Source organism: Chelon labrosus (assembly GCF_963514085.1).
Source record: "Chelon labrosus genome assembly, chromosome: 24".
NCBI classification, from domain to species: Eukaryota; Metazoa; Chordata; class Actinopteri; order Mugiliformes; family Mugilidae; genus Chelon; species Chelon labrosus.
This window is the reverse complement of record NC_140357.1, coordinates 2,391,768-2,415,114: the sequence shown is the minus strand read 5'-3', so window position 1 is coordinate 2,415,114 and position 23,347 is coordinate 2,391,768. Positions and strand designations below refer to the sequence as shown.

At 42.8% G+C, this 23,347-nt stretch overlaps 2 protein-coding genes across 2 annotated transcripts; one reads left to right on the top strand and one right to left on the bottom strand.

The window, feature by feature from the left end:
• Window positions 1–12: 12 nt before the first annotated feature.
• On the bottom strand, window positions 13–22,271 carry mtrf1 (mitochondrial translational release factor 1). The gene is made up of 11 exons (XM_084574628.1): window positions 22,259–22,271; window positions 17,725–17,818; window positions 2,125–3,540; window positions 1,855–1,952; window positions 1,543–1,624; window positions 1,356–1,463; window positions 1,089–1,261; window positions 893–1,010; window positions 664–800; window positions 481–579; window positions 13–389 (listed from the first exon to the last, which is right to left on the bottom strand). The coding sequence occupies exons 3-11, from the start codon at window positions 2,519–2,521 to the stop codon at window positions 258–260; spliced, it is 1,344 nt and encodes a 447-aa protein (XP_084430754.1). The 5' UTR covers window positions 2,522–3,540; window positions 17,725–17,818; window positions 22,259–22,271; the 3' UTR covers window positions 13–257.
• Window positions 3,480–6,062, top strand: ccdc122 (coiled-coil domain containing 122). The gene is made up of 5 exons (XM_084574630.1): window positions 3,480–3,576; window positions 3,695–4,093; window positions 4,179–4,295; window positions 4,445–4,518; window positions 4,634–6,062. The coding sequence occupies exons 1-5, from the start codon at window positions 3,571–3,573 to the stop codon at window positions 4,728–4,730; spliced, it is 693 nt and encodes a 230-aa protein (XP_084430756.1). The 5' UTR covers window positions 3,480–3,570; the 3' UTR covers window positions 4,731–6,062.
• Window positions 22,272–23,347: the final 1,076 nt, after the last annotated feature.

Below are 23,347 nucleotides of genomic sequence, written 5' to 3'. Positions count from 1 at the left end.
GCTCGCGGGGACAGCGCGTGTATGAGGCTGATAGTTGGTTTCACCGCACCCTGATTGGCAAAGAACCAGGAAGGACGCTTTCAGGCCGTGGTGTCAGTGTCTTCAGATACGTGCAGCTTTCAAAATAAAACTGACAGGCACGGGTAAATATATAACTTAGGTTTTATTACAAAAATAAAAGCCTTATAAATTATAAGTGTCCTAATAACGCAAACGCCCTGGACCGAGCGACGTACAGTACTGTGTGTTGCGGCGGGTCAATCCGCAGATCGTCCCGGCTGCTTCAGACTGGCGCCGCTCTCCGCCACCTCCAGGAGAGCCTCCCTCTCGCCGTGTTCGCGCACGTCGGCGATCAGCTCGTCGAGGGCCTCCTCTCCCTTCATGAACTCCTAAACAACAACAACACACGCGACTGTGAAAACTAAGAAAGGAAACAGAAGGAGAAGTTTCCAGTCTGAAATCAAAGGGCGTCATTATGACCTTGATGTCTCTCGTGGTGTATCCGTTGCGGTGGTCCGTGACGCGGTCCTGGCTGAAGTTGCAGGTGCGGATCCTCTCCGACTGAGAGCGCGTGCCCACCTGCGTTTATTGACAGGACATGCCGTTTAAAACCACAAACCTCTTTCACCCGTTACGTTCAGTTCCCCCCCCCGGATTGATCACCTGCTGTTTCCGCGCCGTGTTCCTCTGCTCCGTCTCTTTGCCCATCGCGCTCTGGTAGAGCCTGGCCCTCAGCACGCGCATGGCCGTGTCTCTGTTTTGCAGCTGAGAGCGGGTCTGCTGGCACTCGGCGCTTATACCTGTCGACAATCGCAAAAGAAGACAGCAACGATGCTTGCAGATTTATCCAAATGGTCTCTTGGGAAGGAAGAACTCTCCTGGTGTGATTTACCTGTGGGAAGGTGAACTACGCGCACAGCACTGTCCGTCGTGTTGACACTTTGGCCTCCGGCTCCGCGGGATCTGAACGTGTCGACGCGGAGGTCCTTTGTATCAATGTGGACGTCGAGCTACAAACGCAAAAACATTTTTTTAATCATCACAGACCGATGAAGAGGCAGGCGATGAAGAGAAAAGGCAGAGCGTACCTCCACTGGCTGAGGCAGGATGATGACCGTCATGGTTCCGGTGTGGATGCGCTGCATCCTGGAGGACAGGCCCACCTCGGGGATCCTCTGCACCCGGTGCGTCCCTCCCTCGTGCTTCAGGTGTCTGTACACGTTCTCCCCGGCTATTCTGACCGCCGCGTGGTGCAAACCGCCTGCAACACACACACACAGTCAAATCCTGGGTCACTTCAGCTGCAGAAAGAAACTTCAAATGATGCGTGAAAGCAAAACAAAAGCATCTCCCACCATACTCTGCAGGCGTGAAGTTCAGAACCTCAAAGTCCCAGTTTTTGTAATAGGCATAACCTCGGTACATGTCAAACATTTCTCTGGTGAACTGCTGGCAGATGTCACCTGGAACCACAGATGTAAGTGTAATGAAATAAACAACATGCACGGATTATTCACGAATAAGCGTCTGTATCCTTCATACCTCCCGTCGTTCGCCCCGATACGACCTCCAGTATGATATTACTCGAGTCAAGAGGGTCAGGGGGGATGAGAGCTCTGATAAGCTGGGGAAAAAAATAAAAGATACCCTCTTGTAAGATGTGACACACTGTGGCTTAAAGGAATTTGTCAGATATGTAATATTGGCTCGTTTTCCTGCATCAGCAAATACACAAGTGTAATATTGATGTTTCATTGGGTCCTCTTTGTCGATTTACAGGACCGGTGTGAAAATCTGCTGATGTTTTAGTGCAGGAATGTAGAAAATTCTGTGATCGCGTCTTCGCCCTCTTACGTCTTTCCTCAAGGCCGTGATCTTGCTGGAGATTTGCGCTTCCTCTTCTTTCAAGAGCTGGGTCAGATGTACGTCTTCATCTTTGGTTCCGGCCGTACCTGCAGATATGACAGAAAACATGGGCATCAACTGCACTTGCGCTGAACTACAAACTGTGGTTTTCATAGATACTGACAACCTAACAACCTAAGGAACACATTTAATGTCTACTGGTGGTCTGAGTGCGTATTTCTTGTTTGCATATTTTGACTAATCTTCCTGATAACTCACTGTGCAAAAGTGAAAGGACTTCCTCAAGGTCTTCCATGGCTTTCTCAATACTCCCAAACACATTAGCCAGAGGCAGCAGCTCACTCTGTTTCTTTGCAAGACCCCTTCTGTCAGACTCGCTCAGGCATTCGTGCTGTAACCTCCTGCTCAGGTCTCTGTGCTCCTCCACGAGCCGCTGGAGATACTTCTGAACGGACTCGTTCGCGTACAGCTCCCCCAAATCACTGTGAAAGAGGCGCATTGGAACCACTCCACCACAACGTCGCACCTCTGTCACTTTAGCATATTTCTGACTCATTCGTCCATGCAGTGCCCTCCATCCTCCTTTTCCTCCTCTGCTGCAACAAACTACGCGGTCACACAGAGAGAACAGTCTGCACCAGCGACCGACAAACATCTGTCCGTATTTTGAAGAGCTGCGAGTGAATTAAAATAATCCCCACGTGGGGTTTCAGGCGTTTCCCAAGGTGTTTGTTTACATGCATAGCATAGCTACTTTGGCTAGCAGTGAGACACCGGATGTAGTTTAGGAAACGAGCTGAGGAAGAAGTGCGTTGTGGGAAATGTAGTTTCATTGCATCGACAGTAATTATTATAATTCAATATAGCATTTTACCAGCAATTTTTACTCGTTTTTCACCGACACAACGGGCTAAACATTATTTATTTATTGATATTAAATAATTACATTTCGTTTATATTAACTCAGTTCGCATTTTAATGGGCTGTAAAGTTTTATATTAGCTGTTAGCTAGAGTTAGCTTAAATGTTGGAACGCCAACTAGCTTAAGTAACGCTAACTCGCTCCACGAATTTCATTCTTATTATTTTTTAATATTAAATAATAATTTTTAGTTAATATCACATTAGTTTGCGCATTTGGCTCTAGAGTCTAGAGTCAGCACAAACGTTGGAATTTCCTAATACCTAAAGAAACCATCAATATGTCAAACGTTATCAATGAAGATGGTGAGATGCTATTAACTGTTAGTTTATTGTTTATTGCCAAAATAGAATACAATTAAATTTTAAGTTTAAGAAAAGGGGTTATTAAAATGCAGTTTAATAATGAAAATATTAGGTTAACTTTGCTGGTCTCAACTATTAGCTAATCTGCTAGTTAATGCTAAATACTTGCTAATGCTAACTGTCGCTATAACATATTTTATTTATTTTCATGTATTTCGCAGTGTATATTTTATGTCAACCTGAAAAAAATCAAACCATGTAATTTGAAAATATTGCTAGCAAGAGCTAACTTCTTTTCTGCCAGTTTCAGTGATTGCTAGCCATGGTGACTGTCAATTTTAATAGACATTTATTAACTGTTCTTCAGGATCTGGAGGACATGCTGGGTTTTCATTAACCAAGGCCGTCGTGGATGTCAGCCAACATGGTTACGCGCAGACTGAGGCCCTGAAAGAGAAACAGAGGACACTCAGCAGCATGCAGGTTCATGTTTAACCCAAATTAACAATAAAGGGATAATAGTTTACAGTGATATCACTTGAGAAGTGCTTGTCATCTGCTATGTATTTTTGCTTTGAACATATTGTGCCTGCTTTCCCAGGCAAAGCTTTCAGATGTTGAGAAGAGAGTTGACATGGCAGAGCAGGAGCTGAGATCTAAAGTGAGGGAAATCCTAATGCTGGAAAACGAGGTGGAGCACATGGAGCGGCGCGCAAAACTCTGCCATGATCGCTGCGCATCCATCAGGGAGCGAAACGCAGAGCTCCAGATCCTTATAAGCGAGGAGGAGGAAGGCGCTGGAGTGGCGCTGGCAAAGTTCAACGGGTACCGGAGCAAGATGGAGGGTCACCGTGCAGCTGTTCTGCATGTGGCGAGCCAGACGGAGGCCCGTAAAGAGCTGGAGGAGAAGAAAGAGCTGGTGCGGGTGCTGAAGCGGAAGAGAGAAGAGCTGAAGGGAGATTTGGAGGATCCGAACGGAAACACAGTACAGATGGCAAAGGTGGGAACAAATATTTGGCTCAAAATCGCGAGCTCGTCGTCAGAGATCTGCAACACATATAACCCTTTAATTTTCTTTCCTGCAGAGAGAGATTGACGCTTTGAAGGAGGAGATTTCAGTGAAGAGGAGAACTATAGCTGAGAGGAGAGAGCAACTGCGAAAAGAATCTGAGAATCATGCTCAGATAAAGAAAGAAATAGAGGTTTGACAAAGAGGATTGACCTTTTGCACCACAGCTACACATGTAGCATCAGAAAATGCCATCATGGGGACATTTGTAAATGTAAATACCTGATTAGAAATTTGTAAATTGACAAAATGCAACCGTTTTTGCATCTTCTTCTGCCCCAGATTCAGAACAAGCGCTACGAAGCCATCATTAAGCGCCTCTGCTGCCAGCTGAGCAGGGCTCAGGCCGTCCACAGGTACAGAAAAACAAATAAACGCACCAGAGATTGCACTGTTTTAATTCGTACCACTCCGCACTATGCGACAAAACCTTGCTCGAGATGTAAAAGGACCCGTGTCTGTTTTACTCAGGCAAATGTCTGACGATATCTGCCACATGAAGAGACATCTGGCCGAGCTCAAGAGGCAGCAGCAGTCGTCACAGGACTCAGCGGTCAGTGGTCATTAAATTGGAACGTCAGACTTGTTTAATCTGGGTCAATTGTTCAGTTATGGGGTTAAATTTCAGCCCGTAATTGTGTGTTAGGTTAAAGGTTCATTGTCATGACTACAGTTGAACAACTGGGGGCAGCACTGTCCTCCAAAAGATGTCTGTTGGACGCTGTTATTAAGTAGGTTATTGCAATGGTTAGTGCTGCTTGGTGTCAGGGAGAAGCCTCAATATATATGTCTTGAACTTTGGGGGTGTTAGAAACATCAGCAGGGCGTGGGATGGGATTCTGGGTCAGCGGCGGTGACAGGGTGTCCACGGCGCTGACCCGTGCGAAACAAAAGCCAAGTGTCCACTCTTAACTGCCCACGCCGAGGTGTTTTTCTGTACACGCTGTCCCGGGTTCCGCTTCGCCGACTTGCTTGACGGGCCCGCGACGCGACAGTCCTGCGGCCGGTTAACGAGGAAAGCGACTGTGCCACTTTGGGCCAAAACTAATTAAACAAGGAGTTTTCAGCTTCTGAGAAGGAATTGTTTTCATATCTTTTTTTTTTTTTTTTTCACACTTCAGATGTGAAGTCAAAGACATACACATAAATGTTTTGATTTTTTTTTTAACTGAAGACCAAATTATTAATAATTCAGGGGTTTAATCGCAGAAAAAATGCCCTCATCTATCACCATATTCTCAAATTTTCTACAAGAACACGGCAATATTTGAACCACACATGGCCTTCTTTTTGTATTTTTTGTGTCTCTCATCTGCAAAGACTTATCCATGTGTTTTTGTCTCATGATAATATCCAGGTTTCCTAAGCTTGCCTGGCATATACACAACAGAAAATGCAGTACAGCTTTCATTTTCACTCAGGAGAGTCTGGTTGAAAGTGTGATTAATTACCTAAAGACTTGGAACATAACTCGCAGTTTAGCGGGAGGCCGGCTAAGGGAGTCTGTCCGGGCCCGTCTGCTGTACAGTATATCAGTGCTGTTCTGTCTGACTGACCTAATTTTCTTGTTTTAGTCTGCTCATCCTCGAAACTCCTCCTCCTCTCAAACTTCCCAAAACATCCTGTTCGCGAGGACAGTCCAGTATAAACAGAAATACACTGCCGTGAATATATATATGCCCTCCTTTTTTAAAATATACCATTTCTTCTTCATATTGTGCTTCGGTTACGCTCAGACAAAAATAAAGTTTACCATAAAGGGGAGCTGCTATTGTTAGTTTCGACCTCAGAGATGCAAATCATGATGTCACATACGAAAGTGTTTCCACTGCAAGGAGCAGCAAGTTCGATGCAAACGTGACTCTTGAAATAAATGTCATTCATACACCCCTCCCCCGCCAAGATCATTAACCTCCTACCCCAAGCTAATCTACCACATGCTGTTGTTTTTAGTTTTTTTTGGGCTCTTGCACAACTTCACTTTGGCGTCAACTGTCATTTGAAATAACACAAGAGGGGTTTAGTCATTTAAAAACAAACCACTTTAGAGTCAACCTGATTCAAGTATGTGTTGTTTTACGTTAACAAGTGCGTCAACACCCTCTTAAGATCTCAACAACAGTACAGTTGTTAAATCGTTTACGACTACTACTACTGGCTTGCCTTCTTCCAAGAAACATCTCTTTGAACTTGTGTTCACCTTGTCTCCGACTTTTGACGAATGAGTGTGCCAGTAAAACTGCTTGGCAAGCGACCGTGAATCTCTTTGCAGAACCGCTGAGCTCATTTCTTTACCTCTGTGCAACATCGTCATCTTCAGTGGCATGTGGTGTGCAACTGTTTATGAAGAGTAGTGACGCAATGACTGGACAGACGCCGATAAGTTGCAACCACCGGCCTAATATTACGTAGGTCCCACTTTTGCCGCCCTGACCTTCCATGGCACGGACTCGGCTAGGCCTCTGAAGGTGTGCTGTGGTATCTTGCACCAAGACCTTGCCAGCAGGTCCTTTAAGGCCTGCAAATTGCAAGCTGTGTGGATTGAACTTGTACATCCAGTAGATGCTCTGAGATCAGGTCAATACGGAGGCCAAGTCAACACCTTGAACTTGTTGCTGGGTTCTTCAAACTGTTCCTGAACCATTCTTCCATCCTTAAGTAGGTGGTATATATCAGAACCTGGACCACACTGACCTTAAAGGCTCATTTAGACGCCGTGACCTACGCTAGTGCAAGCCATTTATACTTCTGCGCTCGTCAGTCTGGCTCACACTAAAAACCAGAGCTGTATAAAGTTCTTGAAAAAAATAACTAAGTAAAAGTACAAATACCATAACTGAAAATGACTTTGGTAAAAGTTAAAGTCACTTGAGTAAAAGTCTTAAAGTAGCTCACATTAAATGTCATAAGTATCTTGTGAAAAAATATACTCGAGTGTCATAAGTACAAGTAAAGTACAAAGTATTTTTATAGTACGCATAAAAGGAAGCAAAACAACCAAAAATAGTTCTCCCCTTGTTCTCTTTATTTCACTTTCAGGTGAATGAAATAGATGTGGTATGATAAAACAACAACAAAAAAACACTTGTAGAGTGAGTGAATCAAGTGTCTCGTGTCTGCCTGAGAACAAAATAAAGCGTCTGTTTGCCTGAGAACACAAAAAAGTGCCTCCTATCTCCTGGTCTTCTACCGAAGGAGATGCTGTCAGTGTGGAAACGTCTTCCGTGTCTTCTTCATCAGCATTAACTGCGGAGGCAGCCATGTTGATGTCCGCCGCCCCGCGCATCCCGCCCTTACCTCTAAACCTCGAGAGATTATCGTACGTTGTTCTTCTCGTCCTCTCGGACACGCCCATTCCAGATAATCCTTCGATGATTAATTGTATTTCTGTTTTGATTTGTAACGAGCAACGAGGTGGCAAACGTCACAGTAACAGAGTAAAAGTATATTTTTTAACTTTTAAATGTAGTAGAGTAAAAGTAAAAGTCCTGATTAAAATAAAAACTCAAGTAAAGTACAGATCTTCAAAAAAACTACTTAAGTAGTGTAACGAAGTACATCCACTTCGTTACTATACACCTCTGCTAAAAACGCCACCCGAACGCGAGTCGGCGCCGTGTCTTTTTTGCCAGTCGGGTTCATTTTTGTCTCTACTTCCTGGTTCACTTTCACTGAAACTTTTGCTGAAATTTCGCCGAAGACGGGTCGTACAGATGTTTGTATCTCTGAATCTCCTCAGTTAACGTTTGCTCAATGTGTTCCATCTTTATTGATCCAAAACAATCAATTGCGAAAATTGCAGAGATGGAAATTGCGTGGCAATTCGCTGAGTGTCGTGTTCGTCGTGACCCTACTTTCATGGAATACATCCTTTTGAGGTGAGTTTTAAGTTGATTTACAAATGAGTCATTGTTTTAAACTACTCGCAATATGACTGCACATATAGAGAAGAGATTTTGTTGCCAATAGTTACACTGTGCGAGTAGGCTAAAGTTATGAAAGGCTAACTTTAAGTTAGCCTGAAGCTATGTAGCACTACATTGGGATAATGTGGGGGAAAACCATGTCATTGTTGGTTTTCAGTAAGTGTATAATCAACCCAGTTCGTAAGGATTTCATACAAGACTGTAACGTTACTGTAATAAATGTCCAGAGATTATACTATTAATGTCCATGAAGCTTGTTTGTTATTGTAAAGGTCTAAAAGTATAACGTTAGCCAAGTTACTTCACATGACTAACCTGATCTGGTTTAATGTTATAGTAGCTTGGCTGGTAGTTGATGTGAAAGTAAGTTAAAGCACAAGAATGGAGACAAATAGTTTAAGATTTGACGTAACACAATATTGAGGTGAAATGTGAATATAGATGCACTGTCAACTTCAGATTTTAAGTATTTTATTTAAATAAATGTTCAAAAAATACCATCATGTTTGCTTCATGTTGAATACATTTTACATTCACGCAGGATACTTGTGTGACCAGTAATACCTACAAACTGCTCCTGATCAACTCATGGTAATTTTGTCATAGTGAGTAAATACTACTGACAGATTTTTGGGTCAACTAAATAGAGTAGTCTTACATGTCACTGTTTCTAAAACAGTGCATTTTTCTGGACTTCTTAAAGAAGCGGCAAAATTGAGAGTATACCCACTTCTCCAGGGACTACTACACCGCTGGTACGTCCACTGCAGACCAGAAACGGTTACAATTTAAAGATGCTCTGACCTAGCCAACAAAACCCTTGTCCATGTTTTCCCGCTTCTGGTATCATCTTTGAGGGCAAAATGTGCACTTGCTGCCTCACATTTCCCATCCACTGACACTTCTATTCACTTCACCTGTCAGTCTATATTATATAACTTCTTGAACGGTTGCACAATTCAGAAAAACATGATCTACCGCTTGTTTTTGCACTGTTAAGCTATAAACTTTTACCTTTAAGGGGACAGAACTCTAATTTCATACTCCATTCGGCAGCTCCGCATACCTCCCGGTAACGTTGCGCCCAGTAATTAAGTGTATGAGTGGCACATTTATGGCAGTTTGCACCTCTTCTGGCTGGCTGCCCATGTGCGTTGTGCTACGTGGAGAAATGTACACGCCTGGAGCATTAGTCTAATAAATTCTTGGAGGCGTTCTACTGTAGGCTGATGTGTGTTTGCTGCAGACTTTGTCAGAACATTTAGAGCATGGTGTGTTTTTTATTTGTCGGTTGCGTCAACGTGCATATTGTTGAAACTGGGATTTTATCTCTCTGCTAAGCTAACTACTTGCCAGGTACAGCCGTAAGAGTGGAGTCAATCTACTCATCTAACTCAGCAAAGGCTAGAACAAACCTTGACAACAGAAGCTCACACCGCAACAGTTCGCGCCCAAGAAAAGGTTATATATAGGCTGTGATAATAATATGAGTGTCCTCCCTCCTCGGGGAAAGCAGGCTCGTTTGCTATTCTCGGAAAGATGAACTGTTCCAGTTAAGTAAATCCCGGTGAAACCTACGTTTCACTGAAGCCGGTAATTGTTATGTTGTGGCTTTGACACCTTTGCCGCACCCAACAACTATTTACCTTCTTCTGTTTGCTCAAGTAATTACCGGGTCTATAAAATTATCCAGAGAGCTCTATTTCACAAAGCGCCAGCCCTGACTCATGTGTGGGCAAAATACAGTGTGTGCATGACCAAGCAAATTAAATAGAAGCGAGGAGGGGTGGGGATCCCTCAGTCGGCAGGGTTGGACTCGCGGGGGAAAGCAGTGTGACTTTGCTGGCCTCTAATTGCTCCCGTCGGTATTTGTTAGACTAAACAGCATGTCACCACTTTGCCAGCAACACCTGCCGACTCTCACGTATTCTTTCAAATTTGCGTTTCATCCTTATTATTCTTATCTCAACCTTAAACAATCCGAGGCCAGATGAAGTTTCCAGAAAGCCGAGCCCCTTGCATGTCCACGGTCCACAGTTGACCGTGACTTTATTTCAGGAATGCGGGATGTGAGAACTTAAAACGCAAGACGTGACAAAAGGGTCTGGCTCAACTCCAGGAGGAAGCCCTGGAAGGAGCTCGTGCCTAAATGTAGACGTCATAAACAGAGACCTGAACATCGGCAAGCAAACACACCCTTTAATATATATCCTTGACAGATAACAAAATAGAGTTACATTATATAATACATGGAGGCGGCATGTATACTTGGTGCTTAAGCATGACGGTTTCCATCAGAATAGTAACTATTTAAACATTCAATGATCAATTTATTCTCAAATGAGTCATGAGACCATTAGCGAACATACAACTATGTATAAATATACAGCACACGTCACTGCCAAATGTGCATCTGGAGGCGTGCAGTCAGGGCTTCACACCCACCCAGCAGTGAGTCAGTATTGCCAGCGCTATCTTGAATCCTTCAACACTAGAAATGAGCTAGGAATGCCACAATTAGAAGAGCTTCTTTGCGAGTGAAAATACAACATTCGTAAAAGGATTATCATCAGAATGTTTTTACACCACAGAATTAAGAGCATTTAATATTTGTGGAGCTGGAGCTTGTCTATATAGATTAAAGTTTACTGGTTTTCAATGATCTATGATGTTTGGAGTTTGGACTATCGGTTGGACAAAAGAAGACAAATCAAGATTTTGTACACCGACCCATTGTGGGACCAGTAAAGGACTATATTATCTTGAACTCTGAATGCATTTTTGTTTTTGCTATCTCTTTTTAGACACCAACTGATCAAGGCAAATTAGCTAGATAGAAACAAAAAAAATGTTATCTACATCTGAATTTTATTTTAAAGTTGCGTGAATTTAATCGACCAGTTTTAAATTTACCTGACAATTGACGAAATACAGGTTTTTTTTCTTAAACCGGCAACCCAAATGTCTCCTACTGTAGCTTTGTGCCACAAGAATAAATTTTAATATTACGTTATCAAAAGCCACTGTGTGATGAATAAAAGTTCTTCTCTCATCTAGTAAAGACATTATGTGAAATATTAAGGAAGGAAAGCACTCTGTATCATTATTCTGCCCCTCTTTTAATTTGCTGAGGTTCTATAAAGGGTACACGGTGGCCCAGATTAATTTAAAAAACTGTCTGATACGCATTAGCCTTTTCCAAACTCGGCTAAATTTGAGAACACGACATTAACTCTGTGTTTGCACTTTGATACCTGGTTGTAAAATCAAATATTCCTTATTTGAGGCGCACACATTTGGCACATGACTTATAAATAGCGCTGTAAATAAACAGTGCCGTCACATGCTTTGCATGCCATGCGCGCAAGCGAGCGCCATAAAAGCCGTGGCATTTCTTGACACTGCAAGAGATGAGGAGGCGCAGAAAGTAGGGCAGCTAAAGGGAGCAGCAGGGAGTCCTCGGCCGGCCGTCGCATCAGGAGCGTGCTTGCCTGCCTTAGCTTGTTTCCTCTCTGTTTCCTAATTGCAGACAGAGCAGCGGCGCAGTAAATTATGAATGAATTTTGAGCAGTGGTGATGGGAAGTTTCTTTCTTCTCCTCACTCCTACATGTAGAGATGGGAAGGCTCTGGTCTGTCCCGTACAACGTGTTCCCTGTTTATTCCACACAGCTGCAGTTTTATCACTCTGCAGTTCATTTTACTCACAGGGCACTGAATATTGCCAGTGGGAACAACATCCACGCCTTGTTCAGTATGTCCCCACTATATATGACTGAGAACAAAAAGTACATAACCTGTCATCAATACTTGATCGCTTGCTAGGGTTATGGGTATTCAAGTCTCTCCATCTATACGTCTGTTAGGAGACCTTTCTTCAGTTGACCTGCCAATGACCTACAAACAAGCCATATTGATCACCAAAACAATTGCTAAAAAAATAATCTTCCTAAACTGGAAAGACAGAACAAAAATGTCAGTGGCACCTTTTATTATCCGATCGCATTTCCACAGAAAAAAGAAATACCAATTAAAAAACTATTTAATCATACCATACATGCTGACCTCCGCTAAGTAATATTAACAATAGATAAGAGAAACAAACATATACACATAGTTACATGCAGACACCACCACTATCTAGATATCTGTGATGCCTCAAATGTCCACAGACACTGCCAGGACCCCCCACATTATTGGCAAGTTTTCATTTTATTCTGTTTTTCTTGTCCTGATTTTTAAATATTGTGAGTTTAATTTATTAATGTATGACTAATATTGCATTTTTTCTCTTTTTATAACAATTTGAAAATTTTAAAATATATATAAAATTGTATTTATCTTTATTTGATAAAAAAATTAAAATTTGACAAATATTCCCTTGTCTTTTCATTAATATATTATGACTATTTAAAAAAAACTGCAGTACATAACTTGGATTATGCTGATCAGCGCAACATTTTGGTTTAGACTGAATTATCTCATTAGAAATCAGAAGGATAGCCATTCATTTTGGCACAATCGTGTTCCCCAGAGGAGGAATTCAACTAGCTCTTCTTCCACTCCCAGTTATCAGATGTGTTATCATAAAATGAATTCACATTCCTCAAATCCGTGCAAGGACATTCCCTGCTGCGTGTGCTAATTGCCAGAAGTCAGCATAGTAGCATAGTAGATGGTGGAGGTGATAAGAGCTTTATTTGCCAACATCGTCATTGCGAGAATGTAATCTAACGTTATCATTTGCCTCCTTCTTCTTGTGAGTATCTCTGGCCTGGAGTTGTGCGTTTCCTGTGGAGCTCTATACTACGTCTGTTGTCGTGGTCTCATCAGCCTGCCCAGTCTTCATGGAATCCTGCAGTTATGCAGTGCTTAGCCAGATGGGTCCCTCCATATGAGCTGGGTTCTGCTCAAGGCTTCTTCCTGTTAAAAGGGAGTTTTTCCTTGCCAACGTTGCCTTCAGGCTTGCTCTGGGGGTTTCAGGCCGGGTTTTGTGAAGCGTCTTGAGACGATTTGTATTGTTATTGACGCTATATAAATAAAATCGAATTGAATTAAAAGCACCACTGTTGGCCGGTACAGGGGTTAGGGGGCGCATCGAAGAAACTGGAAGCGATGTGGTGACAAGAGACCACGATGATAGGCGCAAAAAACCTTTACTAAAGCGAAGTGGGCAGGTACCAAGTTGAATTATTTTCAACTTTGAGGCAACGACCAATTGGCGCAACTGATCCAGCCGACTGACGTATGACACAAGCACAGACATCCCCAAACGACTTTGGTGCCTACCACCAGATGCACTTATAGCACTGGGTGAACCCAGATGGATCGGCGCCATTGACAGTGTTTTCTTTTCAAATAAGAGAGCTGCGATGGCAAGAAGAGCAAGCTCTATCCGTACGCTAGCTTGATCTGCTTGTTTCACTTGGAAACATTTGGGTTAAGAAATATACAAATCCCCGGCAACCAAGGCCTTGAACGTCTACAATTGCTTTACATGTGGAGATGGCTTTTGCCTCGTAGCTCTGTGACGGAGGCTTTATATTTTCAAGGTGTTCATACTTCCGTACAGTCTGGTTCGCTCTCGTGAACATGAATTTTGAGCCAAATTCTTCAAATTTGGCTCAAGAATCAATGGAAAAGATTTCAGGACTCAAAGGTCACATGAGTGTTTAGATTTAATTCAGAATTTACATCAGCTGTACACACTGCTGCCGAGAAGAGGACGTCACTCACTGCTGACTCCTTTTTCCATTTTAAACAGAGGCTCCACACCGAGATAAACACATCATGCAAACAAACCTAGCTGCCTGCTCGTGAAGAGGCTTCTTGTTTACCGCCGAGTGCTTAACACTAGGTGTGTGGGAGTTTAGACACCAATATTTGCCCTTTTCCTGCTGCTTTTAAACAGAGTATCTGTGGTGCAGGCTGGCTGCAGGGCCCAGAGACAAGCTGCACATCGTGACGCTTCACACCAGCATGTGGCTTTGCTTCGTGCCAATCTCTTTGCACCTACAGAGAGACTCCCTCAGGAAATAATCCTTTCAAAACATGTCGTACAAGCTTCACTGTCAAGTCTCCAGCTAATGTCTGTCACGCTTTGACACTTACATGCGTGCATACAAATTACACAACAGTCTCGTCACTGGGTAGGGGAAAAAAAATTAAAATAATGAAAAGGCAGCGGGTTTGTTTTTTGAAGCGCTTGAGATCTGCAGTGTTTCACATGCCCACGCTCTGCTGTGCTGTGTACTTCAGCTGAAACGCTGACCCCTTCCTCTGCTTTCGCTCGCGTCGATGACTGTTGCGCACGAGTGTGTGCGTGCCTGCCTTTGTGTACGTTTGCACTCAGCCTCACTTCCCACATTTCTATGGTTACAAACACTGTGTGGGTACCAGACGGGGGGGAGAAAGGCGATCATTTCTGGGAAAGTTCTGACGACGCGGAAGATGTGATCAAGTTTGGATGCTAGTTCCAAAGTGGGCTTAAATCACAATGCACGCTGATGTACGACAGTGTGAAAGACTCATGCAACTGAAGACAGACATGATATTGAACTGAGGTATATTTAAAGCTAAATTTGTGGTAGTAATGTCTTAATGTTCAATTTGTCACAATTGATTAAATATAGAAATTCATGTCGCTTTTATTTATTATTATTAGTATAAAACATGCAGTAATTCGATACTATGGTGTCATTTTAGTACACAAACATATTCTCTATCGGTCAATTTCAGCAACAGCAACCACTTTGAAGTTACAAACACCAAACTGACAGAAAGAAAAGTACCGGCTGTCGGGCTGCCTCAAGTCGCACGTGTCTGGACCATAGACTGTATATAAATATGGACAAAGCATCCCCACTTTCTCGCGTTGGCCAAAGTGACGCCATTTTCCCAGGGATACGGGCAGCGGGATTTTGCTAGTTTGGAGCCAGAGTCTGCGCAGTATGGTCCGAGACGTGGAGCTCCGAGACGTGGAGCTCCGCGAAGCCGCGTTATCGATGACCCGCCTACACTTCCTCCAGAGTCGCGTTTTCTTTTAACTAATACTAATTAATACTGCTTTCTGCTGTACCTCCACCAGTTACAAGGAAATGTTGCACTTGAACACAGCACAGGCTACAACAGTCAGCACGTACATTCTGCACTTGCGTGAAAAGACTTACCTCTTCGTAGCAGCAGGTGGCAGTAGTCTAATTAGTATTTGCCATTTGAAAGGGGAAATAGCTGCTGTTAGCTTGGGGGCTAGTCCTAGCGGTGCAGGACACAAAACCTAGAGCCCGATGCCAAATAATGGCCAACATTCGACTGCATTCAAGCATATATTTGTTAAACACTTTTTCTAGGAACATAATTTGAAATTACATAAAACATTGGTTTCATCTCACTCGTTTAGTTCTTAACTATTTCTTGAATGCAGAAGAAAAGTGGCAGTTTCCAACATACTACCATTCCCTTCCAAAAAGCTACTTTAAATGTATTTAACCAACATTGAATTACATGCCATATGCAACATGCTGCAGACTTTACATGTCTCGTGCCTCCCACTCATATTTAACGCAGCTCTTCACCTGTGCTTCTAGAGGACACTGTCCTCCTGAACGACCACGCTGATGGAAAAACAGTGCGCGTCTGTGTTTACAATTTGAGCGGGAATACTCTGTTGCATGCAGCATATTTGTGTGAGTGTGTGCTGTAAACTACATGTACAGACTGCGCTGGAACACTATGTTCTTCTCAAAGCCCCTCAGCGAAAGAGGGAGGAGGGATGGTGGTGTTGGTGGTGGGGTGAGGTTGACCTAAATATCACTTCAGTGTGTGCATCTATTTAATCTTTTGTATCAATCAACGTGGGGTAAGTTTGTTACTATTCCTCATAAGGGTGGATTTTCAATCCCTTTTTTTGTCTTGCTCCGATTTTTCTTTGTGAAGGCTAAATAAGTAATACTCATATATAATTTAAATTATAGGGCTGGTCAATACACATGTAAAGAAAGCATTATTTTGATTGTTTTAGGCTATTTTAATGTCATTTTGGATTTACCCAGAGAAATGCAGCTTTACAGATGGTCAATCTGATATTATTGTTTGGTCAATATTCCAATTTTTATGGCTTTTAATAATGTATCATAATACAACAGGGCAGAGAGAATGATTAGATTAGATATTTTAGGAAAGCTTGTGTAGTTTCTTTCCTCTGCTTCCAATCAGTGGATATTCAGTCCAACCAAAATGCAACGCCAAAGGTCAAGTGAGAAGGTCTCTCGTGTCCCAAAGATCAAGAGGACAAAGTATTTATTCGCTAGTCCAGACCCAATCTCCCTGAATGCAAAGCTTCAACTCTAACATACATTTCATTTGTTCAGTTCAAACTCTGATCTGGTTCCCATCACAAACTAAACACTCCATAATTCTGAGACGAGATCTTCCACTTCCTCTAAATCACACATGTCAAACATTGGCTACATCCAGCCCACAGGACAATTGTATCAGGCCCGCAAGATATTTTATATCCATCAGAATTGGCCCGCAGGCATTTTGCATGCGCACCATTGATACTAGTACTATCATTCCTTACGTTGACCCATATAAGCTCCAGCCACAAGCATTAGAACACTAAATACTAAAATATGTTAACGCAGCTTCTTACACAAAGATGTAGTAATGCTATGCGAGTTAGCAGACAATGGGCTAAATCAGTTAGCCTACTGTTCCATGGTAGCACACACCACAAACAGAAGAAAACTTGCTAAAATATAAATGACCACACACTACAGCTAAACAGCAGTCAGTTAACACACATACTAACACACGGACACACTGAACGTATCCAAATAACAGCAGCATGTTTAACACGGCCTTAGCATGTTAACTTAGCCCCGTAGTTAGCTCTGTTCTCCACCGTGTAGCAACCACCCCGTTAGCCCCACTAGTCTATTATTTTATTCTGGCGTCAATTCAAAGTGTCGATAACAACGAAGTTATACAACATAGGTTAGGAAACCATACTGTGGACTGTTAATCTCGCAATGTCTTATGAAAAATAGTGTCGTATTGGCCCCAGTTGGTAAAATAGTCCGGGGTAAAAAGTTTGGAACACATCTGCAAGTTTTAATTTCTAAATTCTCTATTATGGTTTGGAAAAAGTTCAATTCACATTTCTGCATGAATGATTTCTGATAATACATCTGAAAAGACAAATTGTGTCTCATTTTAAATAATTATCCATTCTGGTTGGCCCGTGATTTGGAGTTATGGTCCCCTCTCTGAGTTTGACACCACTGCTCTAAATGTTTGGTCTATATCTCATATCTCGCTCCTTATTCAGCAAAATTTATGGATCCAGTTAATCCACAAACCTTCAACAGGTTTGAAACACCATAAATAAGATACATAAATGACATTAAATTTATTTTTTCATATATAATGGCTCTTCATTTAGCAAAATATATACATTGACTTAATCCACAAACCCTGACAGGCTTGACTGACTGACTACCCTACGTAGAACATCGACATACAATCAAGGGATCAGCCATTAACCACAATAACTGCGGCATCTCATGTGGCCGGTGCTGCAGTGACACAGCAGATGGACGGCCCGTATCAATAGATATAAATACTTCTAACATCACCTTCACTTAAGCAGAGTGTCCATCCTCCTCTATTCCTGCCTCCGTCTGCACTTTCTTCCAGCTGATGTCGGCTCCACGTGTCACCGGCTGCTGCCTGAAAACGTGAAAGCTATTTAAAGTAACTCATCAATTAATCATTGGAAACCAAATCCTAATATACCTTAGTTTGTTCTTGATGTATTATTGAAATTCGCAAACAAAACTGCACACTTTGGAACTTGCATGAACATTTGTGCGTGAATCGCTTCATGCACAAATGTCAGTTTGGAGAAATTTCCACCCTGGAGCTTTTTTTTTTTTTTTTTTTTTAATCAGCCTCTAACAGATGATGCTTTCAGCTTGGCTCGCTGTGACGTTCATATGAAAAATCATTTTGAATGTCACCAATATCAGCGATGCGAGGCCACAGACTTCCTACTTATCCTAAATTCACGAATCCCAAGAGTCAGATAATCTCGGAGGTAGATAAGGAGGGAAAAAAAGGATGTGGAAAAAATAGCGTGACATGTGGACGAAAGGGAAGACTTCTGATTTCTCTTCCTGTCCCAACCATAGGAAGCAAACAGGAAACTAGAACCTGACCTCAGACTGTGTGTTTATATTAATATTATGTGTGTGGTTGAACACTTTGCACCAGGCACGAGCTGAATGAGGTTCAGGGACGCCTGCGTGACTGACTGACCCAGATCGGCTCCATCTATCTCGCTTAAATTTCTGCTGATAGGGAGCTGCAGGAGGGGAGATGAAAGATCACATTTACACCCCGAACATGTGCCGGGACATAAATACAAGATGCAAAGGAGGCAGTGTGATGCTGATCTCAAAGCAAATATGCCTTCTGTGCACACTGAGCACACCCACGCTCCATCTCCACAAACAAAAAGTAGGGTTTAGGGCTTTGCACGTCCTCGCCGACATGTCCGTAGAGACAGACAGATGTCAACCAGATGAGGCCTTCAGCTGCTTATTTAACCAATTGCACAGTTTCCAGTATCTTGGGCTCAGTTCCTTCATGGTTTCGCTTCTTCCAGATGCCCTAGGCTTTGTTGTTGGTTTGGTGTGCACCTGTCCAAACACACATGAAGAAAAATACCTTACCACACAGTAATAATTTAAAGAAAAGCACTGGATATGTTTGACCTACAACCGAGGTCTTCCTCAGCCAGGTCGGTGGCTGCTTGGTGTCGCAGCTATTTTTGAGATCGCCGTGGTTTTAGGTTACATTTCTGTGCCGCACGAGCTCGAGACGTCTGCTTCCTGCCGTCTGAAGTCTCAGCGAATGTGTCCGTGTGGAGGCAGCGGAAGGGCGCGTTTAATGCTTACGCTGGCATTGTGACAGCCCGCGTGCCCTCCGATTGTTGCCGCTCAGCACATCGTCCGTAGGGGGGAAAAGGCTGTCCGCGCTTTACTTCATGAAACAGTTGATGTCAGTGTATATGCGGCGGGAAATCAATTTCTATTGATGCCACACTGTGAAGCATTTATGTCAGCTAAGCAGTACGTACGTCTTTTGGGCTTTCCATTTTCACATGTGCAGTTCAAAGCTACAGATTACCAACAAAACCTGGCTTGTCGGTTCCGTGCAAGTATCCATTGACCCATTGTTGCTAGTGCTAGCGAATGTTATCGGGTGTTGTTAGCTGAAGGCATTCAGAATTTTCAATGTTTCAAGCTTACTCGTTTTCTAAAAGTGGATCCTCTAAAAGGCTCAAAGTTCGCATTTCAAAAGACTGAAGCTAAAGCTAAAAGGTCTAATGACTAATGAAGCCAGTAAAAGGAACAATTTTCATGAAATGCAGGTTGGAAGGTGAAGGCTAGCTGATATTAGTATCTCCGCTAACGCTAGCTAGGGTTGCTCGACGGGTAAACCCTTTAATCAAATAAAAATTGAAGCAGAGCAGCTACATTTAGACATGGTAGATGTTTAAATCACAAACTTGTATACTACTATTAGTTTGTCCAACATGTAATTAGTGCTATTTGTTTACATATATTTATGTGGTTCCTGTAAAAACAGAGCTAGAGAGCCAAAGCCCAGCCTGCTCTGACTGGTCAACTCCAATGGCCTTAGCAGACTCCGCCCATGTTGCTTGTGAAGGAGGGGCATGAAAATTCAAGGAAGTATTTCATTGGATGCAGAATAAGTACACGCCCCCAGTGCGGGATGAGTCATCGACATTTTTAAATTGTTTTCCAGGTAATTGTAAACTTAAATACACCATTTAGACTACCTGCAAAATTACTTTTTAGACATTGTTGGGTCCGATACTTGTGTACAGGTGACATAAAGAGCAAAACATCATATAAGAATGCTGAAGCATCAAGTCTGATTTAATATGGAACTAATGGAATTAATGCTAAATTCATAAGCATTGCAAGTAACTTTGAGTGAGCACTATCGCTAGCAGTAAGCTAGTTAGCTGGACATGCTATCCCTGGCAGTGTACATTAGTGTGGAAAAACACATTGTTTAATACTAACCTGATATCCTCGCTATGCTATTTTTAGATGGGCTGAGGGCTTTTTCAACAGACAGAAAATTTATGAAGGTCTAAAATGGGTCAAACATTTAAAAGCAAATACAAGTTATAAATGAGCCACTGGACTTATTGTTGTATAAACCAACATAGACGGAAGGCCGCTGAAGGATTTAGACTGTGACGTACCGCGTGAGCAAAGTAGGTCACACTGACGCAGATGGTCAAACTGTTGTTGAATTATGTTTTTAGTGATGACACACGATATTTTACCGGCAGCCTGCGTCTCTCTGTGTAATCTAAGCTTCCTGTTCATTTAATTTAATTCGTTTGATACAAACTAACCTACCATACAGTGGTTACTCTGTTCAACTTTACGGCCTGTAAACTAAGCGTCCTTGTAATAAAACCGGAGCAGTCTGTGCCATAAACAAGTCGATTAAGAGAAAAGCTCTTTAAGTGAAAATTGTCGGGCCTGTTGTTTTCTGTCCCGCTGTGTCGTTTTCAGCTACAGCGCAACGATTGTCTGGCAGCACGGAAAAGACACGCACAAGGTAGCAGGCTCTCTGCGCGCCAGCCAAAACAAACAACGTGAGGAGCCCTGACGGAGGAAGAAGAAAGTGTCGCTTGGAGCTTTTTTCCCCCAAAAAAACAACATAAATCTCCTTACACTGACATTTTATCATCTCAGCTGTGTATTGTGGTGATGACGAATCGTCTAGATAATGCCTAAACACAGCAGGAATGACAACAGGTGACACTGCAAAACAATAATGACAATGAGAAAAAATTTAGAAAACCAGTCACACCAGATCAACTACAAACAACAATTTAGTGAGATAATAATCGTGTGGTGCTGACAGTGAAAGAAATTCACTGTCTGCCGCCTCACCACGATGACAACTGTTTTGACAACACACGGGGTGGAGAGGAGGAGGAAAAGTGGAGGGCAAGAAAAGGGCCGTAATCCCCCATAATCCCCCTGCTCTCCCAGTGGGGCGCGAGCTTTGCGGCGCTCTCTCTCTCTCTCTATCCCTCGCTGCGCTTCCGTCTGCGGTTTGTTTTGAAATTTCAGAAGGCTCTCTGCTCGGGGGCACGTGCCTCAGAGAAATGGGACTTTAGAGGACGAATGAGGACAGGATGCAGAGGAGGCTTAACGTGAGCCGTTTCCTCCTCATATGCTGTATACATAGAGTATATACACCCATCAGCCACAACATTAAAACCCCATTACCCCCCCCCCCCCCATGAAGAACAGCACAAGGTGTTGACCTGGCCTCCAAATTCACTAGATCCCAAACTGATCAAGTATCTGTGGGATGATCCACAGAGGCCCCTCCCCTCAACCCATAGGACCCAAAGGACCCCATTCTGTTGCCAGACACCAGAGGACACCCTCAGAAGGCCCATGTCCATTCTCTGATGAGTCACAACTGCTTTGGAGGCACAAGGGAGACCTACACAATGTTAGGAATGTGGTCATAATGTTATCCCTGGACCAACGTCACTCCATTGCATCCCAAAGCTTAGTTCAAATTTGCACATCGCCTCTATGCCGTTGCTATGCCTGACGTGCATCTTCACAGAAATGTAACTACGCCCTTGTTTAGCCTCTTCCACATCAGCTGCTCAGTTTCAGTCACAAAGCATGAAGAATTTTGTAATTTTGTAAATTGGGCTTTTCTTGAAGTGGAACAAGATCTAAGACCTATCCTGGCTCCCTGTCTTTTCCATTTAGTCACAGAAAAACACACTTAAATGAAGTGTAGTGCTGCACTGGACTTAATCCGAGACTTTACACAATCTTCTTCATTTGGATTTGGGCAAATAAAATCCGCATGAAATTTAGTTTGGGCTTTTTATTAGCCGCCTGCCTGGGTTTGCGATGGCCGCCGAGACGCATAACCGGTCCCAATCTTGTTCTTAATTGTTTGCTTGATTAAAAAGGGGAAAATAGGAGAACTCAAACTGTCAGGTGGAGGAAAAAAAAGTGGGGGATGCTGTTAGAACTTCTTCTGTATAGGAGTCCTTAAAATTGCAGCTGGAGAACACATTACCTCTGTGTAGGCGCTCGTGAGTTTCGTGCGACCCTTTCCTCGCCTCTCACGATTTGCTCGGAAAGCAGCTGCTTCCCAAACGCACAGCCGCGGCCCGCATACCGCTAACCTGTTCATATCCTCTGATTATAAAATCACATGGAGCACCTCTTGTCTCATTGCCAGGAAGCAGCAGCAGCAGCAGCATCAGCTGACTTTGATTTGACATGATTGAGTTCACGTGTGTGCACATGCAACAGGAGACCGGCGACCCCAATGAGAACAGGACATTTGATTAACATGTCAACAGATAGCCCCAACGCGTGACAGCGTAATCAGCCTCAGTGCAAGGTCAATCTTTAGTTTTTGAGGAACACCGTTTTTCAGATGTAAAAAGATCTGTTTTAGAGGAAATAAACACGAATTCAGCTAGCTAGCCAGCTATGCAAGGCTCCACTTCCTTCTCGCTAGCTAGCTAGTCCCAAAGCTAGCTAGCTAGTCCCAAAGCTACATTAATGAAAGTGCTTACAGGCAAACTGGGGACATTGAAAGACCTTCCACTTCCTTCAGTGCTAAGTAAAAATGCCACTTCTTCTTCTTACTGACCAATTAGGCTGAAATAAAACTCAATAATCCCTCCAAAGTGAGCTAACACAACTGCAGAGTGAAGCTGAATGAATAAACTTAAACAAAATGGCGGCTCAGTTGAATTTTAAGTTATTAGAACATTAAACATCCACTGGTTTAACGTCGTGTCTACAAATACCGTCGAAGCTTCTCACCTCAGGAAATCTTACGGTTCAATTCACACATGACGTAGCTACAACTGATATGGCTGCATCCTCCATTTTGGATCTACCGGTTCTTCTTCTTTTTAGCACTCTTAGGTACTGTTAGCAATACACTATCCACTGAGTAAAGAAGTGATTCTGATCATGCGACTTTGTAACAAAGAAACGTTGTCACCAGTTGTTTGGTCAAGTGTTTTTTTTTAACACTGAGTTTCTTATCTTAGCTCGGCTACAAAATCTGGTTTTATCCTCTGGATATTTGGGATTTTGCAGCCAATAAGATGCTGTTAACAGGTTTTCTTTCTTTATGTGTGCAAAC